This window comes from Oratosquilla oratoria, chromosome 30, assembly GCF_046742065.1.
Source record: "Oratosquilla oratoria isolate Oo_2021 chromosome 30, ASM4674206v1, whole genome shotgun sequence".
In the NCBI taxonomy this organism is placed as follows: domain Eukaryota; kingdom Metazoa; phylum Arthropoda; class Malacostraca; order Stomatopoda; family Squillidae; genus Oratosquilla; species Oratosquilla oratoria.
Genome location: NC_134806.1, coordinates 41,186,363 through 41,213,409, shown reverse-complemented (window position 1 = coordinate 41,213,409; position 27,047 = coordinate 41,186,363). Strand labels below are relative to the sequence as shown.

Sequence of the window (27,047 nt, the reverse complement as noted above, 5' to 3'; positions counted from 1 at the left end):
AGCTACATTTGCTATTAAATGAAATTAGTTAACTTACTAAGAGAAAATATAATCAAATTTCTATGACATTGTAGTAATATGCTACCAAGAAAGATTTTTATCTTCATGGGTATTTGACTACCTGAATGTATTATGTATTGTCTGTACCAAGGGATTGCACATACTTTTGGCAGCTTGGGATACATATTATACCAGTTTCAGAACACAAGTTGACATGTTCTTAAGGGCCGAATAACTTGAATGTTGCCAGGTTTTAAAACATTACACCTTTGGTTGCATTTCTTTCCTCACTGACCAGTAACCTTAAAAAGACCTGAAAGTCTCCGACAATGAAATCGTTTGACTGTTTCCTGACTGCTGACGGTAAACCTGTAGCAATGTCATTGCTTTCCCTGGAACTCTGGATCAAGTGCTACTTGACATGTCCTACTGGAGTAAGAAAATAATAATGAAGGAGACTGCAAGACAGCATGAGGCCTACAGTAGGCAGTTCCATGTCCATCACCACCTATCATCCCCATCCATAAAGATGTCTAACCTTTTCTTAAACGAACCGATAGTTTCAGCACTCACTACTTGGTTACCAAGTCCATTCCATTCATTGACCACTTTATTGGTATACCAGTTCTTCCCTATTTCCTTCCTAAATCTAAAATTGTCCAGTTGAAATCCATTATTGCAAGTCTTGCCCTGTTGTCTTAATATGATGACCTTGTTTGCATCACCCTTGTTAAAGCCCTTGATCCACTTGAACACCTTCATTAGATCACCCATGCACTCTGCACCTTTCCAGAAAGTGTAAATCAAGGTGCTTAAGCCTGTCCTCATAAGGTAAATTTCTGAGCCCATGTATCATTTTGGTCATTCTCCTCTGTGCTGATTCTAGTGAATGATACCCATTCTATAGGATGGAGACCAAAACTGTACCACATAGTCAAGGATGGGTCTAACTAACACAAGATAGAGTCTGATAACTACCTCTGCAGTTTCATTTGTAACTGTCCTAGCAATGAATCCTAATATTCCATTAGCTCTATTCCTGGCACTAATGTAGTTTCCTGGATTTAAGGTCAGGACTCACAAGAACTCCCGAGTCTTTCTTGCACTAAGTTTTCTCTTAAAAAACGTTATCCAAGTTATATTTGCTTTCTGGGTTGTGTAAACCAATGTAAGTACTGCTTTTACAACTGCATTCCTTCATGTCATTTCATTATTATTACTAACTGTTGCCATAGAGGAATGTTACATCCTTATAGCATGATGTGACATGGTTTAACATCACAAATTCCCCCCCCCCCCCTATCGGAGGGCTAGGACGGTGCCCCTCACAGAGTACTTTGTAGTGTGCAATTTAATGAACCATACCCTTGGTTCAATTTCGCTGGTGGCAGGACTCGAATCGCCATCCCCTCAGCCTTCATTGCAAGTAACGACGCCCTAAGCCGCTCGGCCCAAAGCCACTCCCAGCACTGTCTACACCTGCTGCTCAAGAATAAGGATCTTGGAGACTACAACCCATCCCAGCTCCTTTAATACTTAACAATACCTTCTATCTGTCATTGGCATCCCAGAGAACATTATCATCATCCTCATTACAGGGAGAATCAGTTTTATGGACAAATCATGCTCTATATAGATGGCCTTGTACAATCTCCTGGCTGGCCACTCTATGGTCAAATGGCACTACTAATAACAATACTTTCATACACCAAAGAGCCTTTCTCCATTACAACAGGGGTGACCGACTCAAACCACAAACCCAGTAGTAGAACTTGTATTAGGGTATGGAATAGAGTGAGTGGTTTGCAGTGAAAATAGGACTCCACCATGGTTGTGTCATTTCACCATGATTGTTTAATGTGTACATGGATGGGGGTGATGAAAGAAGTAAATGTGAGGGTGGTGCACCATGGCTTGGAGATGATTAGTGAAAGTGGAAGGAACTCAGAAGTGAACCAGTTGTTGTTTGTGGATGACACTGCACTGTGACTAGAGAGAGGTGTAAATAGGGAGTAGTTGTGAATAGGTGATAAAATTATGTGTCCCACAGGGATTTCTTCTTGTAGGCTCTGTAAATTCTGGAGGAGATTAGGGGGGAGGGTTGCCATGTAATGAAGCAATGGTGGCCAGCTGTCTGCAGCTGTCGGGCCTTGTTATGAAGGTACTGTGTCTTACTGCATCATTTCTGACCAAAGCAGTGGGTAAGGAACAAGACAGCCCCTTCATCCACAGGGAGCGAAGATGAAAGGGACAACAAATGGATGCTGGATAGGTGTGAGATGGGTGAGGGTGGGCATATATTTTGTCTGGGACACCCCTTTGTAAACAGGAAAAGGTGTTTTGGTATACGAGGCATCTAGAAAACAAAAGGGTAAATACCACAACTCCTCAGCACAGAATATGGTTCTTAGAGCATTTGATGTTAAAAGGAAAAATGGCTTACGCATGACAGCTGTCATTTTCCCCTTTCTATTCTAGATGCTTTGTATATAAATATATTTCATGTTCCCTCATCATTGATGTAACTGAAGTATATGACTACTTGCACTGATGTACTTTGCTTATTTTCAATGTGGAGTCTTATTTGGTCCCACCATTAGGTGGTGTACTACTAGAGGTTCCAGGTCACTCATATTCACTGCTACCATACATCCAGTTCAAAGCACCAAAACACTACACCTTCAGCTGCACGTGATTCTTCCTAACCAAATGTAAATTCAACAACTGCAAGTTTACGAATTTTATGACCACAGGAGCCCACCATTCGCTTTCAATGCAAATGTAGAGAAAAGCTTATAAACATACATTCCAGAGTATTATGGGAGTTGTTGTAGAGCCGAGGTAAAAACAGCTGAAGCGAGGATAATTCAGATGCATGCTGGTCACATGCACATACATAATGATTTTGCAAGCATAAATGCAGGCTGCTTATGCATATACACAAGGGTACTTACATCAATGCAATATACAGGTCACGCCAGGCCACAATCAAGAGAGCAGGAGACCACATCAAGACCCAAACCAAAGAAACAGGAGCAATGGGGTGAGGGGACAGATTTATATTGAGTCATTTCAGTTCAATACCTCTAAACAAGGACTAGAACTACCCATTCATGTGCTCGGGTACTTGATGAATATACAGCAAGCAAATACTCCTACTTATTCTTTTACAAATTCATTTATGCCAACAAAGTGAAAGAATCTATCCTAGCATCTATAAAACATATATTCATCCATACATACTAAAAGGCCTCTTCCCCCTTGTACAGGGGATGGCCATGTTGAATCACACACACACCCAACAGCCATCTAAAACCCATTGGTCACTTCTAGTACCTCATGGATAGTGTTATCCTTGTCCCCTGCCACATTGCTCAGGTCAAGGGCAATACAGCAAGACACAATGAGGTATATACAGCCCTTTCATAGCAGGCCCAAATGCCACAGTTGGTTTACAATGTGGCAAATACTCCCACCACTTTACTGTATGGCAATATCCCTACCAGTTCCTTATATGTAGACAAGACCCTCTCTTTATTCACTTGAGAAATCTATGAAACAGATAAGAACATCTCTTCAGGTCACATAATTTCTTCATCCATTTCCAACCACTCTCCATTCAATCTTATCTTTTGTGTTATCTCTTCCTTGATTAACAGATGTCGCTCTTTCATCCATTGCCCCCATTTACCCCATCCATCCACCTCAACTCTTGGTCTTCCTCTCAAGCTCATCCCATCTATCTACGCTTTTATCACTCTTTTTGTTACCCTTTTCTCACTCTTTCTTCACTGCTTCAGTCTCTTCTCTGATTAAGTGACAAGCACAGTGTCATCCACAAACTGGTTCATCTACCACTTCCTACCATTCTCATTTACCAGCTCCAAACCCTCCCCATCACCCTTATATTTATCTCCCACACCACCCATCCATAATCCATAGTCTATAACAGCATCAATTTGTTATTTTAATTTCATGAAAGCATGGAACATGTTTAATAAGGTTAGTGTCTTTAGAAAAACTCACTTTGGAGATGCTAAATGTATATACCAAATGCCCTTTCCCTTTTCTTGGAATGGTAGTCAATTCGAAGCACACACCCACTTGAGTATGCAATAAAATCTACTCAACATCCTTCCCATCTGAGCACCCCATGGATAGAGGGTCATCCTTCACACCCTCTACACTGCTTGGGTCGAAAGCAATTGAGACTGCTTCTGCAGCAGGGCCTAATAGCTTAAACTGGTTTACCACCAAACTATGTTAAAGGGTGACCCCTCCTCCTCACTCAAAAAATGAAATAGGAGGAAAAAAATACAAACATACACACACACACAGTTGTATCATCCTTTCACCTATTTGCAATTTCCCTCCATTCACTTCTTTATCTTTTGCACTACACTCTGCTCCAGGGAAAAAATTGGATGCTGGATGAATGTGGGATGGGTGAAGGGTGGGTGCATGATTTGACTGGCTACCTCCCTTATACGGGGAAAAAGCCTTCTGATACATAGATAAGTTGGCCAAAGAAGAATTTCAGAGAAGTTAGTGCTGCAGATACTTTTTCTCTATTCTAAAAAAAATTTAAAACATTTATACACAACATCAAAGCCACTAAATGCCTCAAATAACTAAAGTTTAAAATTCATCTATTCACTGAATGTCATTACACTCTTTTCAAATTAATATGCAAAAAATTCAGGACTTACAAGGTAGGGGGTACAAGTTTTATATATGTTTAATGTTCTGGGCATGAACACCTTTCTTCAGATACTACAATGCCCAAAACCTATGACACACAAAACTTATCAACCTCTCTCCTGTGTTCTTTCCTTCTGCCCCTACCTTATACCTGTCAATATGTTCTTCTCTCAGAGCATTTAATTCAGTCTTACTGTACTTCATCATAAGTATTTCCCATCTCTAAATACTTACAATAATTGAAAAAGGATAAAGGGTTGAGTTATAGTTTCTCTTGATATTTCTTAATAAAAAAATAAATGAATAAATAATCAAATGAACAAAAAGGGGGATGTGCAACATCTACTCTACTAAGCAAAGGTTTAACCAAGACGCCATTCACTAAACCATAAAGCCAAGAAAATAAACAAATGAATAAATAAGAAAAAAACAGAAGTAAAAACTGAAACATATATTGCACAAATGCACCATTAAATTCTGACTTCATACCCAGGAACATTTAACAAGTGGTATCCATCTGTAGTGTCCATGCATATGCATATAAAGTAAACCAAACTTAAGGACAATATGCACAAGTATCTTATATACTGTGTTCATTTATCAAGCAAGACCTACACATCGATGTAACACATTCTATACCAGTAAAATTTAGTTTTCTTTTATCTATGTGAGCAGCTGGATGGTACAAATGGCTTAGTTCCTGATGAGTGTATTAACTTACCTTACTGGAGCCAAATATTCCAAATATTCCACCACGTTTTTTAAGCTTCGAAGCAGAGATTGTTCCTTTAATTGTGTCATGCCGTGTGGGCGTGTGATTCGGGGTAGTGTCTCCATTCTGTCTCGGGGTGCTTAGATCATCAAAAGGTATGTCACCAGGTGGAGTAAAACCTGATTTATACCTTTCAATAACATATTGTGAATCCTGAAAATTTCATTTCATGGTATTAAATGCTTTCATTATACACATAAACAAGAAGTAGAAAAGTTTGTTGGTAAAAAAAATTATATTTCAACATGAAGTTAAAGATGTAGAAAAAAAAAGGGTGATCAGTCTCCTTATAATTCACTAATCCCTTAGGGCAATAATCTAAACAACTACTTCACACAATAATTGGTAAAAGATCAATAAGTCAATCAAATGCCCCTGATCACTCTTGCAGAAGGCTGCCTTCAGCAAGAGAGACCAGGAATAACAAATTGATTAATTGATCTCTTTCTTCTTTTACCATTTGTTGTGTGAACAAGTTGTTTATAATTTTGAAAATAAAGATTATATCTAAGGTCACTTGGATGCAATGGGAGAAATAGCAGTTACTGGTGGCCACTGGGTTTTGAATCAAGGGCTAGCTTTAGTGTAAAGTGAAATTGGCAGCCTAAACAGCAAAAATTAAATTACAAAAAATTCACACAAGAAAAAGCATTTCAACATACCCTCTTTTCGTCTATGTTGTCTGCAGCCTGAACGATGCCATCTAAACATTTGTTGATTATTGGAAATACTGAACGTTCTATGTCGACACTCTTTTTGATCAGGTTCCTAAAGTCATTGATTCTCTTTTCATCCATGTCTTGCATTGTTTGGAATATTTGAGGCATGATGACATTGTAATGATTCCTCTGCAAAAGAGAAAGAGCTGTTATTTAAAAAAAACACAAGTCAACAAAGTTCTAAGCCACTTCTGTTTCATAAAGTACTTTGAGTGGGTAAAGAGGAAAGTTGCTGTATGATGAAGAGGTGGGAAGTGGTTGATAGGAAGGTTAGTGCATCAATCCTCCTTTTGGGTACCACTACATCATCTATAAATGCCCTCTTGACAACCCACCACCCTGGCCCATATATATACCAAAGGCTTTTCCCCCCTAATAAGGGAGATAGCAAAAAAAAAAAAAAAAAAAAAAAGACTAAACCACTCCCACCCATTCCATCCCCAACATACTCCACTCCCCTCTACCCTCTTATCTTGGCATCTCCTATCTTTTGGGTACCACCACACAATCCATAAATGCAGGGACCAGTGATGGGTACCTGCATGGGGTCCTGCAAATTGGACAGCAAAACCATCCATTTTCAAAACCCACCAACCCCCTCACCTCCATCAAGATATGCAGCCCTGAGAGGTTGACACAGTCTCCAGACTAGACTCAATATCTCTCTTTATCAACTTTAAATTCATTTCTTACACTTTTTCACACATGGAGAGCAGGCAAATGGACACTGCTCTCCTCTCCCTACCAACATGAACCAGTGACAGAGAAACAATCCCATAATGATACAACTGTCCAAAGGAGAGATCTACAGGAAGTTCCAAGGACCATTGCCAGCCACTGTGGAACTCAAGGCAACAATTGATTTAATGAATCCAAACATGTCCTCTTGACAACCCTCCCACTCTCCACCTTGGTCTACATATATTCATGTTTGTATTTCTTCTTAAAGGCTGTTTGCTAACACCATTTCCTTTCCAATACAAATCTCCAACATCTTTTCTCTCTGTTTGAGTTCTTTCCTGCCACCTCATCTATTGTTCCATTCCCATCCCCAAATGCCATTAAATTGGCATTTCTTTCTCAACTCATTCATTTAAACAAATCCAAAAAACTTTCTTCTCTTCACTTTTCTCTATCTACATATATACCAAATGCTTCTTCCTCTTTACAAAGGAGGTAGCCAGCCAAGGTCCACCCCTACCCATCCTACTCCTTTCTGTCATCAAAATTGTTTCCCTTTTATCTTAACTCCTCAAGGATGAAGGGTCATTTTTGTCTTCCGCCTACTGCCCCAGTCAGCATATCCACAATAAGGTCCCACCACTTCATTTACAAGGTGACCCTACCTCCACATTCCATAGTGTGAAAATTAAGAAGATGAGGAGAAATCCCTTTGGGCTATGTCAATTTATAGTCCATTCACAACCATTTTCCATTCACACTTATCAGGTTTTTCAGAAAACCAAGAGCATTGGGACACAGAAATAAGATCATTTCATTAAGATGGAGGGGGTGGGTGGGGATGAAGGTCTTCAATACAAGTATTTTATAGTGCTTGTTGTGGCTGACAATATTCAAACTCTTCAGTGAGGGCAAAAAAAATATATACATGCTGATACACACATAGATAAAGAGTCACATGTAAAACAGAATTGTTCTTTGCCTTCTACACAAACCATTTACATGTTCAGTTTTCTTCTTGCCCCTCTTTTCTAAATCATGATGAGTAAAGCTTTGGTTCTCCCCCTAACCATTAGTCATGTCAAATAAGGAGGAAGAAGTGGGAGTTTAATATGCTTTGAATGCAATCCACACATTCTTGCTAATGTCAGACAAGCATTCTCAACTCTTGTTATCACGAAATTACATCAACATGATCCACTTGGTTTTCCAAAGCCTACTAAGCAAAATAACTGTTCATTTCTTAAATAGACTGATTAATACAACTTGTTCAGCCTCAGTCTGCAAAAATACAAGTAGGTCATCACAAGCAAAAGTCTTCAGAAACAAAGCAGTAAATTACCTGTAGTTCATTTGATTTTTGTAGTTGGTTGGCATATTCATTTTTACTATCTTCACACTGTTGGCTTTTGATACTTGCGTTCATTCTCTGCTTTTCAACTTCAGCTCTGGACAGATTGAGATCAGCATCAGCCTTTTGGTAATTTTCTTGAGCCTGAAATATATTTGATGGGTCAGTTTCTTTCAAACCTTCATTCCACAAAAAATCTAATTTCATACATGATAAAAAAAAAGTCCCATTCAATATATACATACATCTATCTATTTACCTAAAGGCTTCTTCACTCTCATAAGAGAAGTAGCCAGCCAAGGCATGTACGCATCCTCCACCCATCCCACATTCATTTCTTTTCCCTTTTATCTTAGCTTCCATTGCTGGTTATGTAATCAGAAGCATGCTGGTCTCGTATTCGCTTAGTTGCGGGTTCAAATCCCACAATTCTCTTTGGTTTCCAGCAGTGACTGTTACCTGTCCCAACAATCCAAGGGCACAGGGCAACAGTGATGGCTTCTGCAACAGCTATGCACCTCATGGTGTAGGCTCCTCACCACCATCTTAGAATATTATGGATGAAAAGTCATCCCCGTCCCCCCCCTAAATTTTTAGGTCAGAGGCAATACAGCAAAACACAGCACCTCCACAGCAGAGCCAAACAAGCAAAACTAGATTACCCTCCAAAAGAACGAACAAATGCAACCCATTATATGATGACCCTTCCCTTCATCTACTCCAGAATTCACAGAGCCAACAAAAAGAAATCCCTTCATGTCTCAATATCTCATCCATTCACAACCACTCTTCTCTTATACCTATCTCTTGCCCTCTTACTTCCTTGTTTGATAGACATTCTTCCTACACCCAAAACCCATCCATCCATCCACCTCATTCCTGGTCTTCTCCTCAAGTTTACTCCATCCATCCCTGCCTTCCACACATTTTTTGCTAGTCTTTCCTTCATTCTCACCATGCACTCAAACCATCCTAGTGTTCTTTGATCAATTCTGTCAGCTCTTTTTTCACCCCTGATCTCTGCTACACCTTATTTCTTATTCTATCCACCCTCATAGCCCTCACTGTACTTCTTAAAACACTTCATTTCACACACATTTGGGACTGCCCCACTTTGGTGGGGAACCTTTAGTAAGATATAATTATAAAAAAGCAAGTAAATGAGACGTCACCTTTTCAGATTCTCTAAAAGCCTTCTCATAATTCTTTTTGGCCTTCTCCAGTTGCTGTAAAGAGTGAGCCAACTGTTGCTGTACCCGTGCACCTTCCGATAAATGCTGCAAACCAATACATGAATTAAGTATCAAACATTTACCCAAGACCTAAGTCATATGAAAATAGCACTGGACTACAAACTCTTTCATGTGAAAGCAAGATTATACATAAAAAATCAACATCTGTGACTTTTACACTATTTGAAACATTCTAAGCAATAAAGAAAAAGAATAAAACCTTTTTCCTCTCTTCTTTAAGTTCTTTTATGAGGTTGGCAATGCCGGTTTGGACAATGGAAGTAAGGTTCTCGTACACCACTTCATGCTGGCCTGCCATATCTGCTGTTTCGTTGACCATGTCTTTGAACGCCTTGAGACTGCTGAAGCTGGAATGAAAACTGAAGCTGGATTTCCAATAAACTCAATACATGTTTTTGCTAGAACAGTCAATGTCTCTTGGTAAAAACCAATGACAAGCAGAATCATAGCCCTACCACACACACTTTCAAAACCTCTCAACACTCCCACCTCCATATGGAGGTACATCCCCCATAGGCTGAAACTTGGTCTGCAGGCAATCAGGCCCAAGATCTTTATCATCTTTATCTATATTTCCTCCATCTTTCCACCTAGGGAGAGATAACAACCAGCAACTTCTCCCACTACTGTAAGCCAGTGATGGCAAAAACTGTTCCACACTAACATAACTTAGGGATGATCTGCTATCAGAAAAATACAGAGTTGGGCACATTACCACCAGACAGGTAGTACATTACCTACACAGTAACACAAGTACCCAGCTCTGGTTATTTCATATTTTAGAATAGGGAATGTTAATGTTGTAGTTTAGGTGTTATTTTATTGAGAACATTCATAAGAAGTAAATATTTCTCCATTTAATTTTTTTCATCAAAATCATTCTAAAGGCAATTAAAATCAGTAACGCATTGACAGTAATGCAGTACCTGTCTGGCAGTAATGCACCCAGCTCTGGAAAAACACAAACAGAATAATGGGAGAGACAGAAATGAATAAATAATTAATCAATCATTACACTGCCTCCCTTGCATGAGACCCAAGGCTCCCCTCCCAGGTAACTGGTAATAGCCACTGGATTGGCCCTAAGTTACTCAAGGAAGAAATAATATTGTTGTCTGGGTAGCTAGGATAGGAGTAGTGTAAAGCAGGCCCTACACAATCAACATTATTGCACAATATTCTGCATTGTACAATAGGTGTAGGGATGGTGTAGGGATGGTATTGAAGAATGGTATAGGGATGGTATTGAAGAATGACACAATATACTAAAGACATCAAAGAATGACACAATCTATTGAACTTCAAAAAATGACACAATACATTAAAGACACCAAAGAATGACACAATATATTGAAGACATCAAATACAACCCCTAAACCTTCAATAATATTGTAAAATACATAATATTGCACAATAATATTAATCATATAGGGCCTGCTTAAAAGGTGTTCATTGTCATTTGTGCAATGGCTGCATCTGGGGCAGTTTGTTTCTGTACGACCTATTCTATGCTGGCACTGTCTTAAGGTTCATTGGTCTCCTGAATGCAAGGGTACTAGTGTGGTTCTTGCTTCTCTTGGTTGGGATCTTGCTATGGAGCTGATGATGTTGGGTGGGGTTTGAGGGAGTATCAAGTTTGGTGGTCTGTCTTAAAGAGCTTGTTTAACCTCTTTGCTACGATGATGCCTACGTAGGCATCATGAGGTGCAAGTGGGTACAAGAGGGTGCCGGCATTGGCATCTTGATTATATATATATATTTTTTTGTAGCTGAGCGATCCCAGGATTCTGTAAACTGGTTTGATCATGTTTTCTGTGTTTATTATTACTCAGAGTGAATGAGAACAAGTGATACAGCAGTGACTATATATTTCATAAAGCAAGTAGTGTGATGCATTGTACATATGGCAGCTGATGTTGTACACGAGAGTTTGACTTGTACTGAAGTGGTTAATGATGTGGGTATGAATGTCTTTTTTCTGTGGATGTATTGTACGGTGCACGAGGTAGTTGTTGTACATGTTTGAGCAGTAAACTGCTGGTGTGGCTGTTATGTTACATTCAGCTGGTTGTGCTTGTGTGATGTAATGAAATGGATGAGTAAGGTTGAAGGCATAGGACTGTATACCTATTATTTCCACATGATATATCATGAGGAGGATTTTGGTTTCTGAGTCCATGTGTTCTTTTAGAGTGGTCTCAGTGCATCCTGTAACTATCCTCAAGGCTTTATTTTGCAGTTTCTTAAGTGTGTATATTTGTTTTGTTGATTGTTGTGGTTCTTGCAAGTTTTTTAGCAACAGCAATTAGTTTCCTCCTGTTGTTCTTTTAAATCTTGTTTGCTTTTTAGTTTATTTCTCTCTCTCATGTATTTTGAGTCATATTTTTTCTGTAGCCTCTTGGTCTGTATCTTTTGCCTGCCTTCTGAATGGTTGCCACTATCTCATCTACTGCTCTATGGATGGGAACTGGTTTGTTTTTAAAAAGTTTCTAAAATTTTCTCTACCTTCTATGTAATCTTGCTAATTTACCTATTTTGTAGTTTATGAATGTTCTTTTGTATGCAGGTTGTAGTTTCTCATCTAGTTCTATGGTAACTTTAATTTAGAAGTGGTCTGAGGAGAGGGCATGTATGGTTTCTCGTGTTGTTTATGTTTGTATGGAGGGTGAGTACACTGTCATGTCAGGGGAAGTTTCTTGTTGGTTGAAGAGGTTGCCAAGCAGGATGGTTGCTAAACTCTATTACAGTTAGATTATGGAGTTGCTCTAGTATTTTGTGTCCTCTTTGTAAAACAAAAATGTGTAAGTGTGTGTGTTTACTTAATTGTCTGTCTATAAGAATATAAGAATGAAGGAGACTGCAAGAGACCATAAGGCCTACACGAGGCAGTTCCATGTCCATTATCACCTGTCATCCCCATCCATAAAGTTGTCTAACCATTTCTTAAAACAACTGACAGTTTCAGCACTCACTACATGGTTACTAGTCTATTCCACTCATTGACCACTCTATTAGTAAACCAATTCTCACTTATTTCCTTCTTAAATCTAAATTTGTCCAGTTGAAATCCATCATTGCAAGTCCTACCCTGTTTTAATATGATGACCTTGTCTGTGTCACCATTGTTAAAATCTTTGATCCACTTAAACACCTCTATTAGATCACCCCACACTCTGTCTTTCTGGAGAGTGTAAGTTAAGGTGCCTAACCCTTTCTTTGTAAGTTAAATTTCTGAGCCCATGTATCATTCTCCTCTGTACTGATTCTATTGAATTCATGTCCATTCTATAAGATGGAGACCAAAACTGTATTTCTTCATATCCTTTCTTAATTTACTTCCATGACCTCTTAAAGCCCTCCCATCTTTAATCAGGATATCTTTTCTATCAATGCAATCTATCCCCTTTAGTGACCTGAACACTGTAATCATGTCACCTCTTTCTCTTCTATCTTTCAAGGTTGGCAGACCCACTGCTTTTGGTCTCTCCTCGTATGGTTTATCTGCCAGGCTGGGGACCAGTTTGGTTGCTGCCCTTTGTATTCTCTCAATCTTGCTTATATCCTTCGCTCTGTGTGGGGACCATACTACTGATGCATATTCCAGTCTTGGATGTATCAGGATTTTGACGAGTTTTTTTCATCATCTCTTCATCCACATAATAAAACACAACTTTAATCTTCTGCAGTGGACTATATGTCTCTCTCACAATCCTGTTGATATGTCAGTCAGGTGACAGGTTGTCTTCTATCAAGACTCCCAAGTGCTAAGATGAGAGGGAGGGTGGAGGGGTGTGGAGTGTATTCAGGGATGGAATGGGTGGGAATGATTTTATGCCTTTTTCTTTTTGGCTACCCCCCTTGTAAGGGGGAAAAAGCCTTGGTATATGTATGTATGTATGCTTTTGTAATGGGTTTGCTTTCCAAGGAACAGCTTAAGGATGGCTTTTTGCCGCTATTGCCTATTTCCATTAATTTGTATTTTTTGGTATTGTGTGTGTGTGTGTGTGTGTGTGTGTGTGTGTGTGTGTGTGTGTGTGTGTGTGTGTGAAGCATAAGTAAAACTAAATAAATTTATTAAAAATAAAAGCACTTACTGCTTGTAATCCTCATCTTTCTTCTTTGGAGAATAAGTTCGTACAAGCCTCCTGTAACAAAAAAAATTCATTAAGTATATGTAGAAATAATATCATACCAATGAATAAGACTATCGGTAAGTTTATATTTAATCTATTTGATGGCAACTGCTAATTGTCGTTACAATCTAGTCTAGGCTTTTCAGTACATGAACAAGAAAGCAAATTGGCCACAATACACCCCAAATATGGAGTTGCAAACATTGACATGTTAATATTACTTACGCCATAATAAATCCAAGTAAGAACCATGATTCACCATGGTCTTAGATAACGTGTTGGACTCGTGATCGACAGCTATTTCCTTCCCAGAAGAGAGCTCAGAGCTCATATATGATCAATCCATGGGTAATGCTGTGACCTTACAAGCACACCCACTCCCCGCCCACGAGAGTTGGAGTAATGACTCGCAGCGCAACTGAAATCACTTCAGCCCTGGGCGGGATTCGAACCCAGACCGCCGCAGGTCTGGGTTCGTGCGTGTGTGTGTGTGCTTACCTATATAGTTGCATGATACGGGAAGGGGAGCTATGCTCGTAGTAACCCGTCTTTGTATCTTTCGGGATCTAGTTTGTTCTTAAATTCTTGTATGGTTTTTGCACACACTATTGTTTCGTCCAATTTGTTCCAGACCTCCACCACTCTGTGTGGAAAACTTTTTTTTCAGGTCTCGTCTGTAACTATCCTTGAGTTTCTTTTTATGTCTTGTTTTTCTTTTATCCCACTTTAACAAGTCTTCTGTGTGTGTGTGTGTGTGTGTGTGTGTGTGTGTGTGTGTGTGTGTGTGTGTGTGTGTGTGTGTGTGTGTGTGTGTGTGTGTGTGTGTGTGTGTGTGTGTGTGTGTGTGTGCGCGCGCGCGCGCGCGATACATGCGAATGTTTCCCAACTATGCCAAATCGAGCTCTGCTGTACATCCAACAGCCGTGAAATAAATTTGAAATTAAACAAACAATAAAAATTGATAGTATAAATGATACAATAAATAGAATAGAAGATATGTGACGTTTTGGGCAGCGAAAAGAGGCCCTACACAGAAGGGGATGCGCAAAGATGGATGGGTTGAAGAAAACATGAAAAAACACGGACCTGGCAACCCTGTTCCCCATCACGTGGATGAAACACCCGCCCTCTTCCGAAAACCACCACCACAGCCACCTCCACCTTGGATCACGTGCGTGCGTGGCTGGACCCTTCCCTCCTGGCCCTCAGCACTACACACACGCAAGCACAAACACACCCTGGATAAGGTACAGGATCCCACGAGCGCTGTATACAATGCTAAATAAAAGATATGTGGTGGGACCCTGCAGAGCTTTGTGTCAGCAGTGGGCCCTAGAAATCGACACTTCAAGTAACAATTAGGTATACATACACACGATAGGTATGAGCTCTCATTCGGGAAGGTAATGGCTGTCGAACACGAGTCCAACACGTGATCTAAGTCCATGGGGGGAGGGGGAAGGGGGGGAGGGAATCAAAGGCATGCAACCTCTCATCATAAACCTTTCCGCCGAGCTGGGGTCACCCCCGCAACCTCCACCTTCCGCCCGCGTCAGCTCACGGTGAAATTCCTTCGCTTCCTGAGTTGTTTCAAGCGAAATACACTTCAATGTGCTAAACGAACAAACAAATGAAAAATAAATAATAATTATGTAAATCTTATTGAGTAAACAGGCGAGCATGAGCTTTGTAAATCCAAATTTCTTTTTGAGTCGAACGCAAAACATGTCGTCGCCCAGTCTGTGCGTCGATTGTAAAGGAAATGCATCACGGCATCAACTAAACTGAATCTGGCGTAATGCTCAACTTACGTCTGTTGACGCACTCGCACACGGAAATACGCAAGGGGGAGGAGGAAGTGGAGCTGAGGCTAGAGAAGGGGGCAGAGCAATCCATCCATTTTTGGCCGTGTCGCATTTCGGAAATTCCCAGTCTCCCTATTATGCCAGGTGGTATTCCCCCCATATCCAGCTGGCGGGGGCAAAACGGGAGAGGTGTCCTGGCCAGATGGGATGGAGCCATGCCAATCCAACGATCTGCACGCCCACACTGCATCTCTAAACTTGCCTGACGTCACAAGAACCTTGTATTTAAGCCAAGGTAAGAACTTCGACAAATGTGCGCGCGAACGAAGACCCGCCTTGCCAGATGCACGAGAATGACACAAAGACGCATGAACGCAAAAAGAAAGAGATGATGGGTATCCATATGTAATGCCACCTGGAACAGCACAAAGATAAGAACACTAAGTGTAGTTACGAGCAAAGGTGGGGCCCCTAGAGCGTAGCATGACTTTATCGTCCCCACCTCCCCTCCAGCAACCCATTGTCATTCTGCATTTGACAGCAATGTAAACGGTCCAGTCCCAATATTTAGATCCGTTAAACATGTTCCGCTTTATTTTATCTACTTATTGACTTATCATTTACCTACGATGTGCGTTTTTTTTAATAAATAGTCTGGCTAACACAAGACGAATTTGTTCGACCGGGGGAGACTGAAATTAACAAGACCGCCTATACTTTCACTCTAAGCATACAAAGACATTGCAACCTCAGAGAAAACGGTAATGAGCGCAGGCCCGCCAAAAATAGAAATTAACCTAGCTCTCTCTCTCTCTTTCTCTCTCTCTCTCGAGGGGTGAGGGAGGGGGATTTGGGGGTGAAGGGGTGGGATGGGTGAGGGAAAGGCACACAGACGTCGGTGAGTACAGCACTCCGAGGGGAAAACCCAGGGCGTGGGGGGAAACTACGAGGTGGAGAGGGAAGGAGGGGACAGCTTGCCGAAGAGGGGAGATTGGAAGGGCGAGAGTTGAAGGGAAGGAATGGAGGAGAATGCTTCCCCCTGTGAGGAGGGAGACAGGATGCAGTGCTTATACACATTAAAAGGAAAAAAAAAATCGTTGAATTAAATAAATAAATGTCGTCCTGCCGGAACCAAGGAGATTGTACTTACATAGAAAAGGAAGATCAACTTAGCCATCACATGAAAAGGAGAAAAAGAAACTAAAAGAAAGGAACGAGAGAGAGAGAGAGAGTACAGGGTTCCGAAATGACGAGAGAAGGAAGAGGAAAGAGGGGAGAAGATCTGAGCGGCGTAAGAGACAACGATGCGTGAGAAGGGGAAGCATCAGGACGGGTCCGGAAGAAGGCCGGGGGTTGGAGAGGAGGAGGGGGAAGACGAAGGGAAGAAGACGAAAGAATAGGGGGTACGGAGGAGAAAGGAAGAAAAAGGAGGTGGAGGGGGAAGTAGTATGAGGAGGAGGGTGGAGACGAGATGTTGGAGGAGGAGGGTGGAGACGAGATGATGGAGGAGGAGGAAGACACACAAAGGAAGAACAAACAACAGCAGGCCTACTGGCCCTAACGAGGCTGTTTGTGTTTACTATACTATGCTACAGTGAAGAAAACAGGGCAACTAGGCGACAGATGAACTAACACTACCGCTACCACTATCCTATCCAATTATAATTAAATACCGGTCTGTCCGATCTTTTATTGCAAAGGATGATATTTCATTTGCGGATTAGAGTCCAAATATTTATCAAAGCTATTTTCAAATTTTGTTATTGTGTTACTTTCAACGAGTGGGTAACGAATTCCACACATTAACAACCCTGTTAAAGAAGTACTTACTTTCATTCGAAGGAAATATTTTACCAATTACTTTAAAATCGTGACGTCTTCTTGCATTTGATTGGTCTAATGAAAAGTAATCTTCGACAATGATGTTGTCAAAGCCTTTGAACATTTTAAAAACCTCGATTAAATCTCCTTGCATTCTCCTTTTTGAAAGCGAGAATAAATTTAGAGGAGGGAAAAGAAGGAATGGGAAGGCACGGAGGAAGAGGAAAATGGAGGAGGAAGAAGAGATAATAGAGGAGGAGAAGGATGAAAAAGAGATTATAAAAATGAGGAAGGGAGGAGGAGGGAGGAGGGAGAAGGAGGGGGAGGAGGAGGAGGCGAGGAGGAGGGGGAGGAGAAAGAGGACGATGATGAAGCAGCATACGCTCAAAATACGTACTACCAGTTAGGGTACGGTCCATGCCCTACCCCCCGCCCCCCGCCCCCATCCATCTCCCACATGCCCCTTCAGGTTTATCTCCCCTTCCCTCCCCCCCCTCACTCACTCCCCCTTCATCCCCTCCTCCTATCATCCCCCAGGAACTCCAAGACAAAATTTTCAAGGGAGTACAAGACTCCTTTGGGTCCTTGAGGCAGGCAAAGATATTTCTCAAAACTGAGGATTTGATCTCTAGCAAATCTAGGATAATTAATAATAAATTCTTATCAAAAGACGTAAGATATGATACATATAGTGATTTCTTTTTAAGCTTAAGGGAAGAGACAATCTTGAAAGGAAAGACAGGAAGAGAGAACAGACGGGAACGAAATGAGTTGTATCGTTTCTTGTTTTAGTAATAAGAGGACTATCACCTCTTTCGCTCTTGATTTTATTTGTGCATCATATTATCCTTAGATTTTGAGCCCTGGAACAAAGTATCGGCTAGACCCCTCCTCTCACCTCTCCTCCGCCTTCTTGACTCCCTCTTCCTCCCATAGTTCCTCTTATACCTGTTCCACAGTTGGCTTCCAAACACTCCTTCTACATACCTACCTGACATCTCCTTCCCTTCCCTTCCCTTCCTCTCTCTCTCTCTCTCTCTCTCTCTCTCTCTCACACACACACACACACACACACACACACACACACACACACACACACACTCCTACATACATATCTCCGTACCTTACTCTCTATCACTATCCTAACCTCTCTCACTAACTCCTACATACCTACCTCACATCTCCTTCCCTTACCCTCCCTCCCTCCCCCCCTCTCTCTCTCTCTCTCTCTCTCTCTCTCTCTCTCTCTCTCTCTCTCTCTCTCTCTCTCTCTCTCTCTCCCACCCACAATCCCCGCTCCTCTATCAACCTTTCTCCCCACTCCCACTCCCACACCACTCCTGTCATCTACCTTTATCATTGCCCCTCCCGCCTACCACACACACACACACACAGAGACCTTCCCACCTCTCGACCCAGCTAACCATAAGTTGTTTTATGAGCTCTTAAATCCTGTAATCATTCTTCTGGATTGTATCAAAGGTCAGACGAGGGGAGGGGGGAAGGGGTGGTGGTAATTGCAAAGTAACATGTAGTACCTAGTCACTCTACAGTTCACAGCAAAGTCAAATTAAGTCTGTGTCTACGTGCGACACAAATGCCCTGTGCACACTAGCGGTTTCAACCGCAGCGGTTCAATTACAATGCAAGTCAATGGAGGCGTTCACAAACAACCGTGCAGTTTTTCCTTGACTATGCGGTACTGCCGCGGTTTCCGCGCGGTTCAAACCGCCAGTGTGAACAGGGGTGGGCCACTAGGCCAAAACACTTTTAGTGGCTAGCGGCGGCACTATCTCCCTGTCTTCCCTCCCACCCTCCCTCTCTTTTATCCCAACTCCCTTGGGACCCTTTCCCTCCCCGCCCACTTCACACACGCACACGCACACACACACACACACACACACGCACGCACGCACACGCTCCCATCTTTCCTTTCCTCCTCGTTTCTATTTTCCCAATTTTTTTTGCTAATATTATTATTATCACCATGCACATCAACAACAACTGTACATAAAAGCATAAGAATGGGGGCGACTGCAAGAGACCCTAAGGCCTACACTCAGCAGTTCTATGTCTCTTACTACCTGTCATCTCTATCCATAAAATGATCTCATCTTCTCTTCAAACAACAAATAGCTTCAACGCTCACTACATCAAGGTTACCTAGTCTATTCTATTCGTTAACCACTCTGCTGGTAAACCAGTTTTGCCCATTTCCTTCTTAAACCTGAATTTGTCCAATCCAAATCTAGTAACAGCAGCTGTGTAACACACGAATATGTTACTTGGATTAGGGTGACGTAGGGAGAAAATGGAACTCGGATTTACCTGTGATCTTTATTCTGGTTAAGACACGTCCGTCCTTAGGCCGACGCACAGGTATCTTAACCAGAATAAAGAGCACAAGCCCGCCCGAGTTCCATTCTCTCCCTATGACGTCGCCTAGTCTATGTAACATAGCCGTATTTTACAGCTGTGGTAGTGGTGGTGGCGGTAATGGCGACAGTATCGGCCTCCATGTAACGTTATCTCTTTAATGACCCTTTCCTGCACCACTACATTCCTCCTCCTCCTCCTGATTAACTTGCCTGTCTCCCTTTCAAATTGGTCTCGTCTCCAAACTTCCTGCCCCATCCCTTCTTATTCTTCTTCAGTATCGTTATCAGCAACATAATAATAATAATAATAATAAAAATAACAACAACAATACTACTACTACTACTACTACTACTACTACTAATAATAATAATAATAATAATAATAACAACAACAACAAAAACATCGTGGTGAATCATTCTCCCCTGCCGCTAGGTGTCCGCTCCTTATCACGCGGGAGGACACTACTAGCCCCGCCCAGCATCCCCCCCCGCCCCATTGTGCTTTCCTTGTGCCTCATTGACCCGGGGCTAGTTTAGCAGAGGCTAGTGCTAGCTAACTGCAAGTTAACTTACCCGGCAACTAAGTGTTGACACTAAGATTGTTTGGAAGCAAGTTGACTAACTTCCGCAAACGGTGGGGAAGTAGAGGGGCAGTTGCCAAGTCGTTTTTAGCACTAAACTAGCCTCGTGTCAATTAGGTTTTACTTGTTCCCTCTCTCGCCCTCCCCTCACTCATTCCAAACCAATATTCCCCACTCCCTTACCTCCCTCGCTACCCTCTCCCCTCCCTTCCCCTTCGTATCTCCCCTCCCTGTCCTTCCGGCTACGTCAAATGCCATCCCCATTCCTTCCCCCCTCCCCCCTCCCCCTAACATCTCCCATCTCGAGTTCGGGAGGGAGGGGGAGGGGGAGGGGGAGATAAACCCTGACGGGAGACTCTTGACTCTTGAGGAGGAGGAGACTTGGGGTCCGCACCCGGTACTGCCAAAGCGAAAGATGATGATGATCATCATCATCATGAAAGGAATGCTTACATTACTCGGGCCAACCCAACTGCCACGCAAAGGTGTGTCTGTGTGTGTGTATCCACAATGGTCTTGGATCACGTGTTGGACTCGTGATCGACATATTTCCCTCCCGGAAGAGGGCTCAGAGCTCATGTATGACCGATCTATGGGTATGTTGTAAGTACATACACACATCCAACTCCCCGCCTGTGAGAGTTGGAGTAACGACTCGCAGCGCAGCGATACTGAAATTATTTCAGCCCTGGGCGGGATTCGAACCCGGACCGCCGTAATGGCGGCCGCGAACGCTACCACTGAGCCATCGAGTCGTGTGTGTGTGTGTGTGTGTGTGTGTGTGTGTGTGTGTGTGTGTGTGTGTGTGCGCGTGCGCGCACGTGCGTTTTCCCCAGATCTCAATCTCAACCCCCCCCCCTCACCCTTCACTCATCATCTTGAACGAAACTGCTCTTCCGGTGAATCGGTCCGATTCGCCTTCCTCGGGTCCCTCCCCTTTGCTCCGCCGCGGGGGACCTCCGACCTCTGGTGATTTGGCGAGAGGAAGCACGCGAAATTCCGTTCGATTCGGTAGCGGAGTTGATTCTTCTCGTTAAGAACATAAGAATGGAGGAGACTGCAAGATACCCTAAGGCCTACACTTGGCAGTCCCATGTCCCTTCATATTATCCCTAATCATAAATTTATCTCATTTTCTCTCAGAACAACCCATTGTTTCAGCGCTCACTACATAGCTACTGAATCTACTCCATTTGTTAAGAACTCTGTTGGTAAACCAGTTCTTGCAAATTTCCTTCTTAAACCTCAATTTGTCAAATCATGATCACGATCTATGATTAACTGTCTTTCTCCCCATCTCCCCTTCCGCCCCGAAGAAGTCATTGCCCATGCTCGTTTCACACGGATCGACTTTTCGCCGTGTGCCGTCCACGGCACGACGTCGTGTTCTCAAATAACCATGGGTGTCTATGGACATTTTCACTCGTGGTCGTGACATGTGAAAGCGTCCACAGACACCCATGGTTATTTGAGAACACGACGTCGTGTCGTGGACGGCGCACGGCGAAAAGTCGATACGTGTGAAATGAGTCTTAGATATCTAAAAGACGCGCCGCCCTAGTAATGGTGGGTGACCTCAGATCAGATCACCTTCAATGACCCCACCCTTCATACATCCATCAATCATGACTGCGCAGTAATGATTGCACAATCATACCCATAGTGTGTCAGATTGATGGATTGTTCAAACTGCTCTCTAGGGCAGACATTGGCAATGCATGCAGCCTCCCTACTCATTTGACTGGATGAATCACCATGATTGCGCAATCAGGATTGACAGCGTATGGGGTCCTTTAAGGAAAGGGAGGGGGGAGTGTTTTTGAGATGAGGACCAGTAATTCAAAGGACGAGCCCCCACGAGAAGGAGTTCCTCCTTCCATCTCCTTGGGCGGGGCGGAGGCGCAAGGAGGATAAGTGGAGGTCGATCGAAAGCACGTCAACAATAGGGCGAGAGATAGATAGATAGATAGATAGATAGATTGAGAGAGAGAGAGAGAGAGAGAGAGAAAGAGAGATATCCTCGTTCTGGCACATGCAATTGTTACAGCTTGACGCGTTCGACTTGATGGTAGTGGTGATGGTGGCAGCGTGGTGGGCAACCTACATTTCCAACACTCTAGTTGCAACAAGTGTTGGGGGGAAAGGGTATTCACACACTTGGGTGGGGGCCCTTCAAAGTGTGCAATCAACAACTGAACTCCCACTTTCCATCCCTCCCTCCTCCCACTCTTCAACAGCGATCACCACCCCCATTCTCCCACTTTCTAGTTTGAACAAAACCACTATTAGTCGAGGATCTACGAGAGGGGGAGGGTGTGGGGGAAGTCCGACCGGTACTATGTCCTGGGACCCAAGAGGGACCCTCCCCCCCCTCACAGTAATCATGTAACACCCCCCACCCCCCTTCGAGAACAAGCACTTCCCGTTACCCCCAACCCGACATACGTACACTTCCATTCACGTACGCAAACATCTCTATACTTACCACAACAAACTTAGTTATTTTTATTAGTATTTACCATCAAATACTGTAGGTTTACTGGGCACCAAATCCTCAATTTTGAGAAAAAATCTCTCCCTACTTCCCGGCCCAAGAGGTCTTGCACTGCCTTCCAAAATTTCTCTTGGAGGTCCTAAGTAACACACCCAAAACACACACACACACGTGTGTATATATATATATATATATATATATATACACACACACACGAATTTAAAGCTAGGTATGATAATAGATGAGTAAAAGACAGGACCCCAAACGATGCTGCTTTCCTGAGTACTAAAACTAGGTACATACAACTACACACACACACACACACACAAACATTTGCTATTGCAAATTCCTTTGTATTTGCCGTATCCCCACACCCAAGCCCTCGTATCCTACCCTCTCCTCCCCAACCACACCTACATCCCCCCACCCCCACCCCGGACGTGCCATCTTCACCCTTGGCGCCAACCTAAGCTCTCCGCTTACGCCCCCATTCCCCCCTCCCCCCAAGATGGCACACTCCCGTCCCACCAGGTACACACATACATTCGACCTTTTGGCGACAGCACGCTGGCTCCTGGCGCCAAGCAGGGGTGGATGGGTGGATGGACAGAGAAAGGGATGGATGGATGAATGGATGGAGGGTGGAAGGAGAACATTTTAAGGACGAATTGGGGTCTTAATAAGGGGAAGGGCTGGGAGGATGGGAGAGAGAAGGTGGGAGGGAGAGTGGAGGGGGAGGGAGGAAGAGGGAGTAAAACCTTTTAAGAACGATTTGGGGTCTTAAGAAGGGGAGGAAGTGGGAGGGTGGGAGAGAAAGAGGGAGGGTGGGAGAGAGAGGGAGGACGAGAAGAGCCTTGGAAGATTTAGTGTCTTAAGAGGGTGGGGGGTTGGGAAGGCGGGAGAGGAGATAGGAAGGAAGAGGGTGAGGGAGGGTTGGAGGGAGGAACAACCGCGGCCGCCTCTAACAAAAAAATTCTGTCGCGGTATGACGTCACATGTCACCGAACGACTCATGAGCGACTCGGTGCGTCGACTACGAAAGTGCTGAGGTAGATGGACAGGGATGGACGGACTGACGGGTTTAAGGACAGATACGATGATGGACAGACATAGATACAGAGCCATAGACAGAGGGAAGGCCCGTCAGGGAATCGCTTGTTTGGCCTCTTCTAGGCGATGACGTTCCCCTTCACAAACCGCACACAGTAAATGGTTCGAGTCCCGGAGAGGCAGAGCTTCCGACTCTCACAACTCCACACATGTCTAAGTGAAAATGGGACTCCGCGCGGCGCCATGAGAGTTGACGTCGGGGAGGTAATGGACAAGGTTCAGATTGTCCTCTTCGGAACATCCCGCACGGCGTAGTCGGTAGCCTCTTAGCCTCGGGCTAAGAGTTGCACAGTCTAGGAATTGACTCCTGGAGGCAGGAATGTTCAACCCATACATCCACACAATATATATATGCAAAAATATCACAAAACCACGTGATCCAATAAATTGCTGATAACCACTAAGGAAACCGGAAAAAAGAAACTAGAATTGCCAAGCGCTTTCGTGATATTTCACATCCCCAAAATATGTTAAATATCACGAAAGCGCTTGGCAATTCTAGTTTATTTTTTCGGTTTCCTTTGTGGTTATCAGCAATATATTATATATATATATATAAGGATGCTCGCTGGCCAAGCGGGTTAGAACGTCGCTACTTGCGGCGGAGGTGTAGGTGACGGCAGTTCGAACCCAGCTACCAGCGAGTTGGACCAAGGTCATGGTTCATTGAATTCCACTCTACAAAGTTCTCTGGGAGCGGCACTGTCCTAGCCTCCTGATAGGGGGAGTTCGCGACATTAAATCGAATCACACACACACACACACACACACACACACACACACACACACACACACACACACACATACACACACACACAGTATGCCTCAAAAGTCTGTAATTTTTTAATAACGTTTTAAGTATTTGAGAGAGGAGAGGTAATGCTCATTAGAAAGCTTACTCTCTTTTTTTTATCTTGTTTTATTTATCTATTTATTTATTTTAATTAGAAACTATTTCGAAACTTAACCATTACTTTTTTAGAATCAATTCTGATCCATGGCTTCAACAGAAGACAAAAGTAAATTGCGTCCTTTGGCTCGCTGAACTGAAATCTATTGTTACTGTACAAAGAAGACTTAGCAATAATTACAACAAAGAACCACCTCATTGGAACTCTATTGCAAAATGGATGACAACATTTAAAGACAGGCTCTGTTAATGATAAGACACGGCCTGTTAGACCACGTCTCTGTGAAGAAATTGTAACATCTACAGAAGAAGCCTTTAAAGCAAGTCCAAGAAAATCGATAAGACGAGTATCATTAGTTTCAAAGTCTTATGTACAAAATAATTCTGCATACGAGACTTCACACGAAGACGTACAAATTCCAATTACGCTAAATGTTGTTGAAGAGGACGAATAACGGTCTGTCAGCGGTTTTATAATGAGGTTAGCAACGATGAGGCATTTCTGTGTAGTTTAATGTTCTCTCATGAAGCAACATTTTACATTACTTACAACGTCTGTTTGATTATTATTATTTGCTTGATTCACACTTATTATTAGTTATATGTCAATTTATTGTTATTTACTATTTACCTGTTTATTATTTAACTATACCTATGCATTTGTTTATTTTATTATTATTTATATATTTTTATTTATTCATTTATCATTTCTATTTTTTCGTATCCGACCTAGTTATGGAGCAAAAGGTCTTCTTATCTGTCGGCATGCTCCGCCTTTGTAATCTTTTGTCAACAGGCATAACTGCCGAATTTGGGGACCTGAAAATCCACAGATTCTGTTGACCATGAAAGAGATTCTCCTTAAGTAAATGTGTGGTGTACTTTGGATAAAAATACAAATAAAAGGACCATTTTTTTTAAAGATAATTCTATCATTGATGCCAACTACTGATATATACTCCAGATTCACTTTATTCCTCGGCTTGGACAATGCGGACTGTGAGAGAATACAGTGAGAGAATGCTGTGAGAGAATACAGTGTTTCAACATGATGATGCTCCTTGCCACTTTAATTTTCTCGTCTCCATTTTCGCCATAGTTTACTCCATAACATTTCTTTATATATGACATGTGAAAACAATTGCGTACGCACCAAAACCTCGTTCGTTAAAAGACTTAAAAACTAAAATAACTGATGTAATTTCAAATAATTTGGCGAATGTTTTTAGTGACCTTAGAATTCGTATTACTCTTTGTGTTATAATAATGATGTTGAACATGCTGAAACTTAAAAAGAACAATAAAAAAATTAAGCGTTCCTTTACAATTTAGTTCTAAAAAGAAAATTAATAGAGCAAAGCTTATCACATACCAATTGTATCAAAGACTAAAAAATTTATAAAAAATAAAGTGCACACAGACTTTTGGGGCACCATATATATATATACATATACATATATGTATATATATATATATATATATATATATGTATATATATATACATATATATATATATATATGCAAGCAATCACATCACCGTACTATGAAAATACAAAATAACCACAGAAGAGAAGCTTGTAGACAATAAGTAGTCTCAAGATATAATATACGAAAGTACTTACTGTCTACAAGTTTCCCTTCTCCTGTGGTTATTTTGCACACACACACACACACACACACATACATACATATATATATATATATATATATATATGTATATATATATATATATATATATGTATATATATATATATATATATCTTTTTGGCTCCTTTGGCGCCAGGAGTTCGGGTTTTCATCTGCCGTCTCTCCTCATGTTCATCTGAACAAGAGAGAAAGTGAGGAGCCTATGCCAGGAGGCGCTGAGCCTTCACCTTTGCCCTGTGATGCGCTTTGCAGGCTGTTGGGGGCAGGCAATAGACAATAACTCCCCTGAATCGAGGAGTGCGGGATTCGAATCCAGAACTAAAGGAATGCAAGAACCGACGAGAGCTCTGAACGGGTTTGATGGCCTCTTTGCTATCGAAGACAGTGGTCAAACACATCCCAACATAATCCTCTTGTGTTCACTACATTAAAACAGGACCTCGTTTATGGTCCTCGTTATTATTCAGGAGGGGAAGGATGGAAGGAGAAGGTGGGAGACAACGTAACAGCACAGCCGCCCACACTTTACTCCCCCCCAGCCCTCCCCTATTCCCCCCCAATCCTTGGGAAAGGGGGGGGGGTATACATTGTAGGAACCCCCCCAGCCTAAACTAGCACACACACCCCTCACCAATCCATCTCCTCCCATTTGTTGATTCATCAATTCATCCATCCATCCATTGGGGACATC

The 27,047-nt window shown here is 42.3% G+C and overlaps 1 protein-coding gene across 12 annotated transcripts in view; it reads right to left on the bottom strand.

Annotated features, from left to right (window-relative positions):
* The window catches only part of Cip4 (formin-binding protein 1-like Cip4), a 403,349-nt gene that overhangs the window by 13,110 nt on the left and 363,192 nt on the right, over positions 1-27,047 (bottom strand). For 7 of the 12 annotated variants that reach the window (XM_076212814.1, XM_076212809.1, XM_076212811.1 and 4 more), the window contains 6 exons: positions 13,572-13,622; positions 9,677-9,836; positions 9,397-9,501; positions 8,216-8,368; positions 6,136-6,321; positions 5,423-5,626 (listed from right to left, as the gene is read on the bottom strand). In XM_076212814.1, coding sequence (XP_076068929.1) covers positions 5,423-5,626; positions 6,136-6,321; positions 8,216-8,368; positions 9,397-9,501; positions 9,677-9,836; positions 13,572-13,622 — 859 coding nt within the window. The remainder of the gene's footprint in view (positions 1-5,422; positions 5,627-6,135; positions 6,322-8,215; positions 8,369-9,396; positions 9,502-9,676; positions 9,837-13,571; positions 13,623-27,047) is intronic. The other 5 variants (XM_076212815.1, XM_076212819.1, XM_076212813.1 and 2 more) reach the window with 1 other exon arrangement.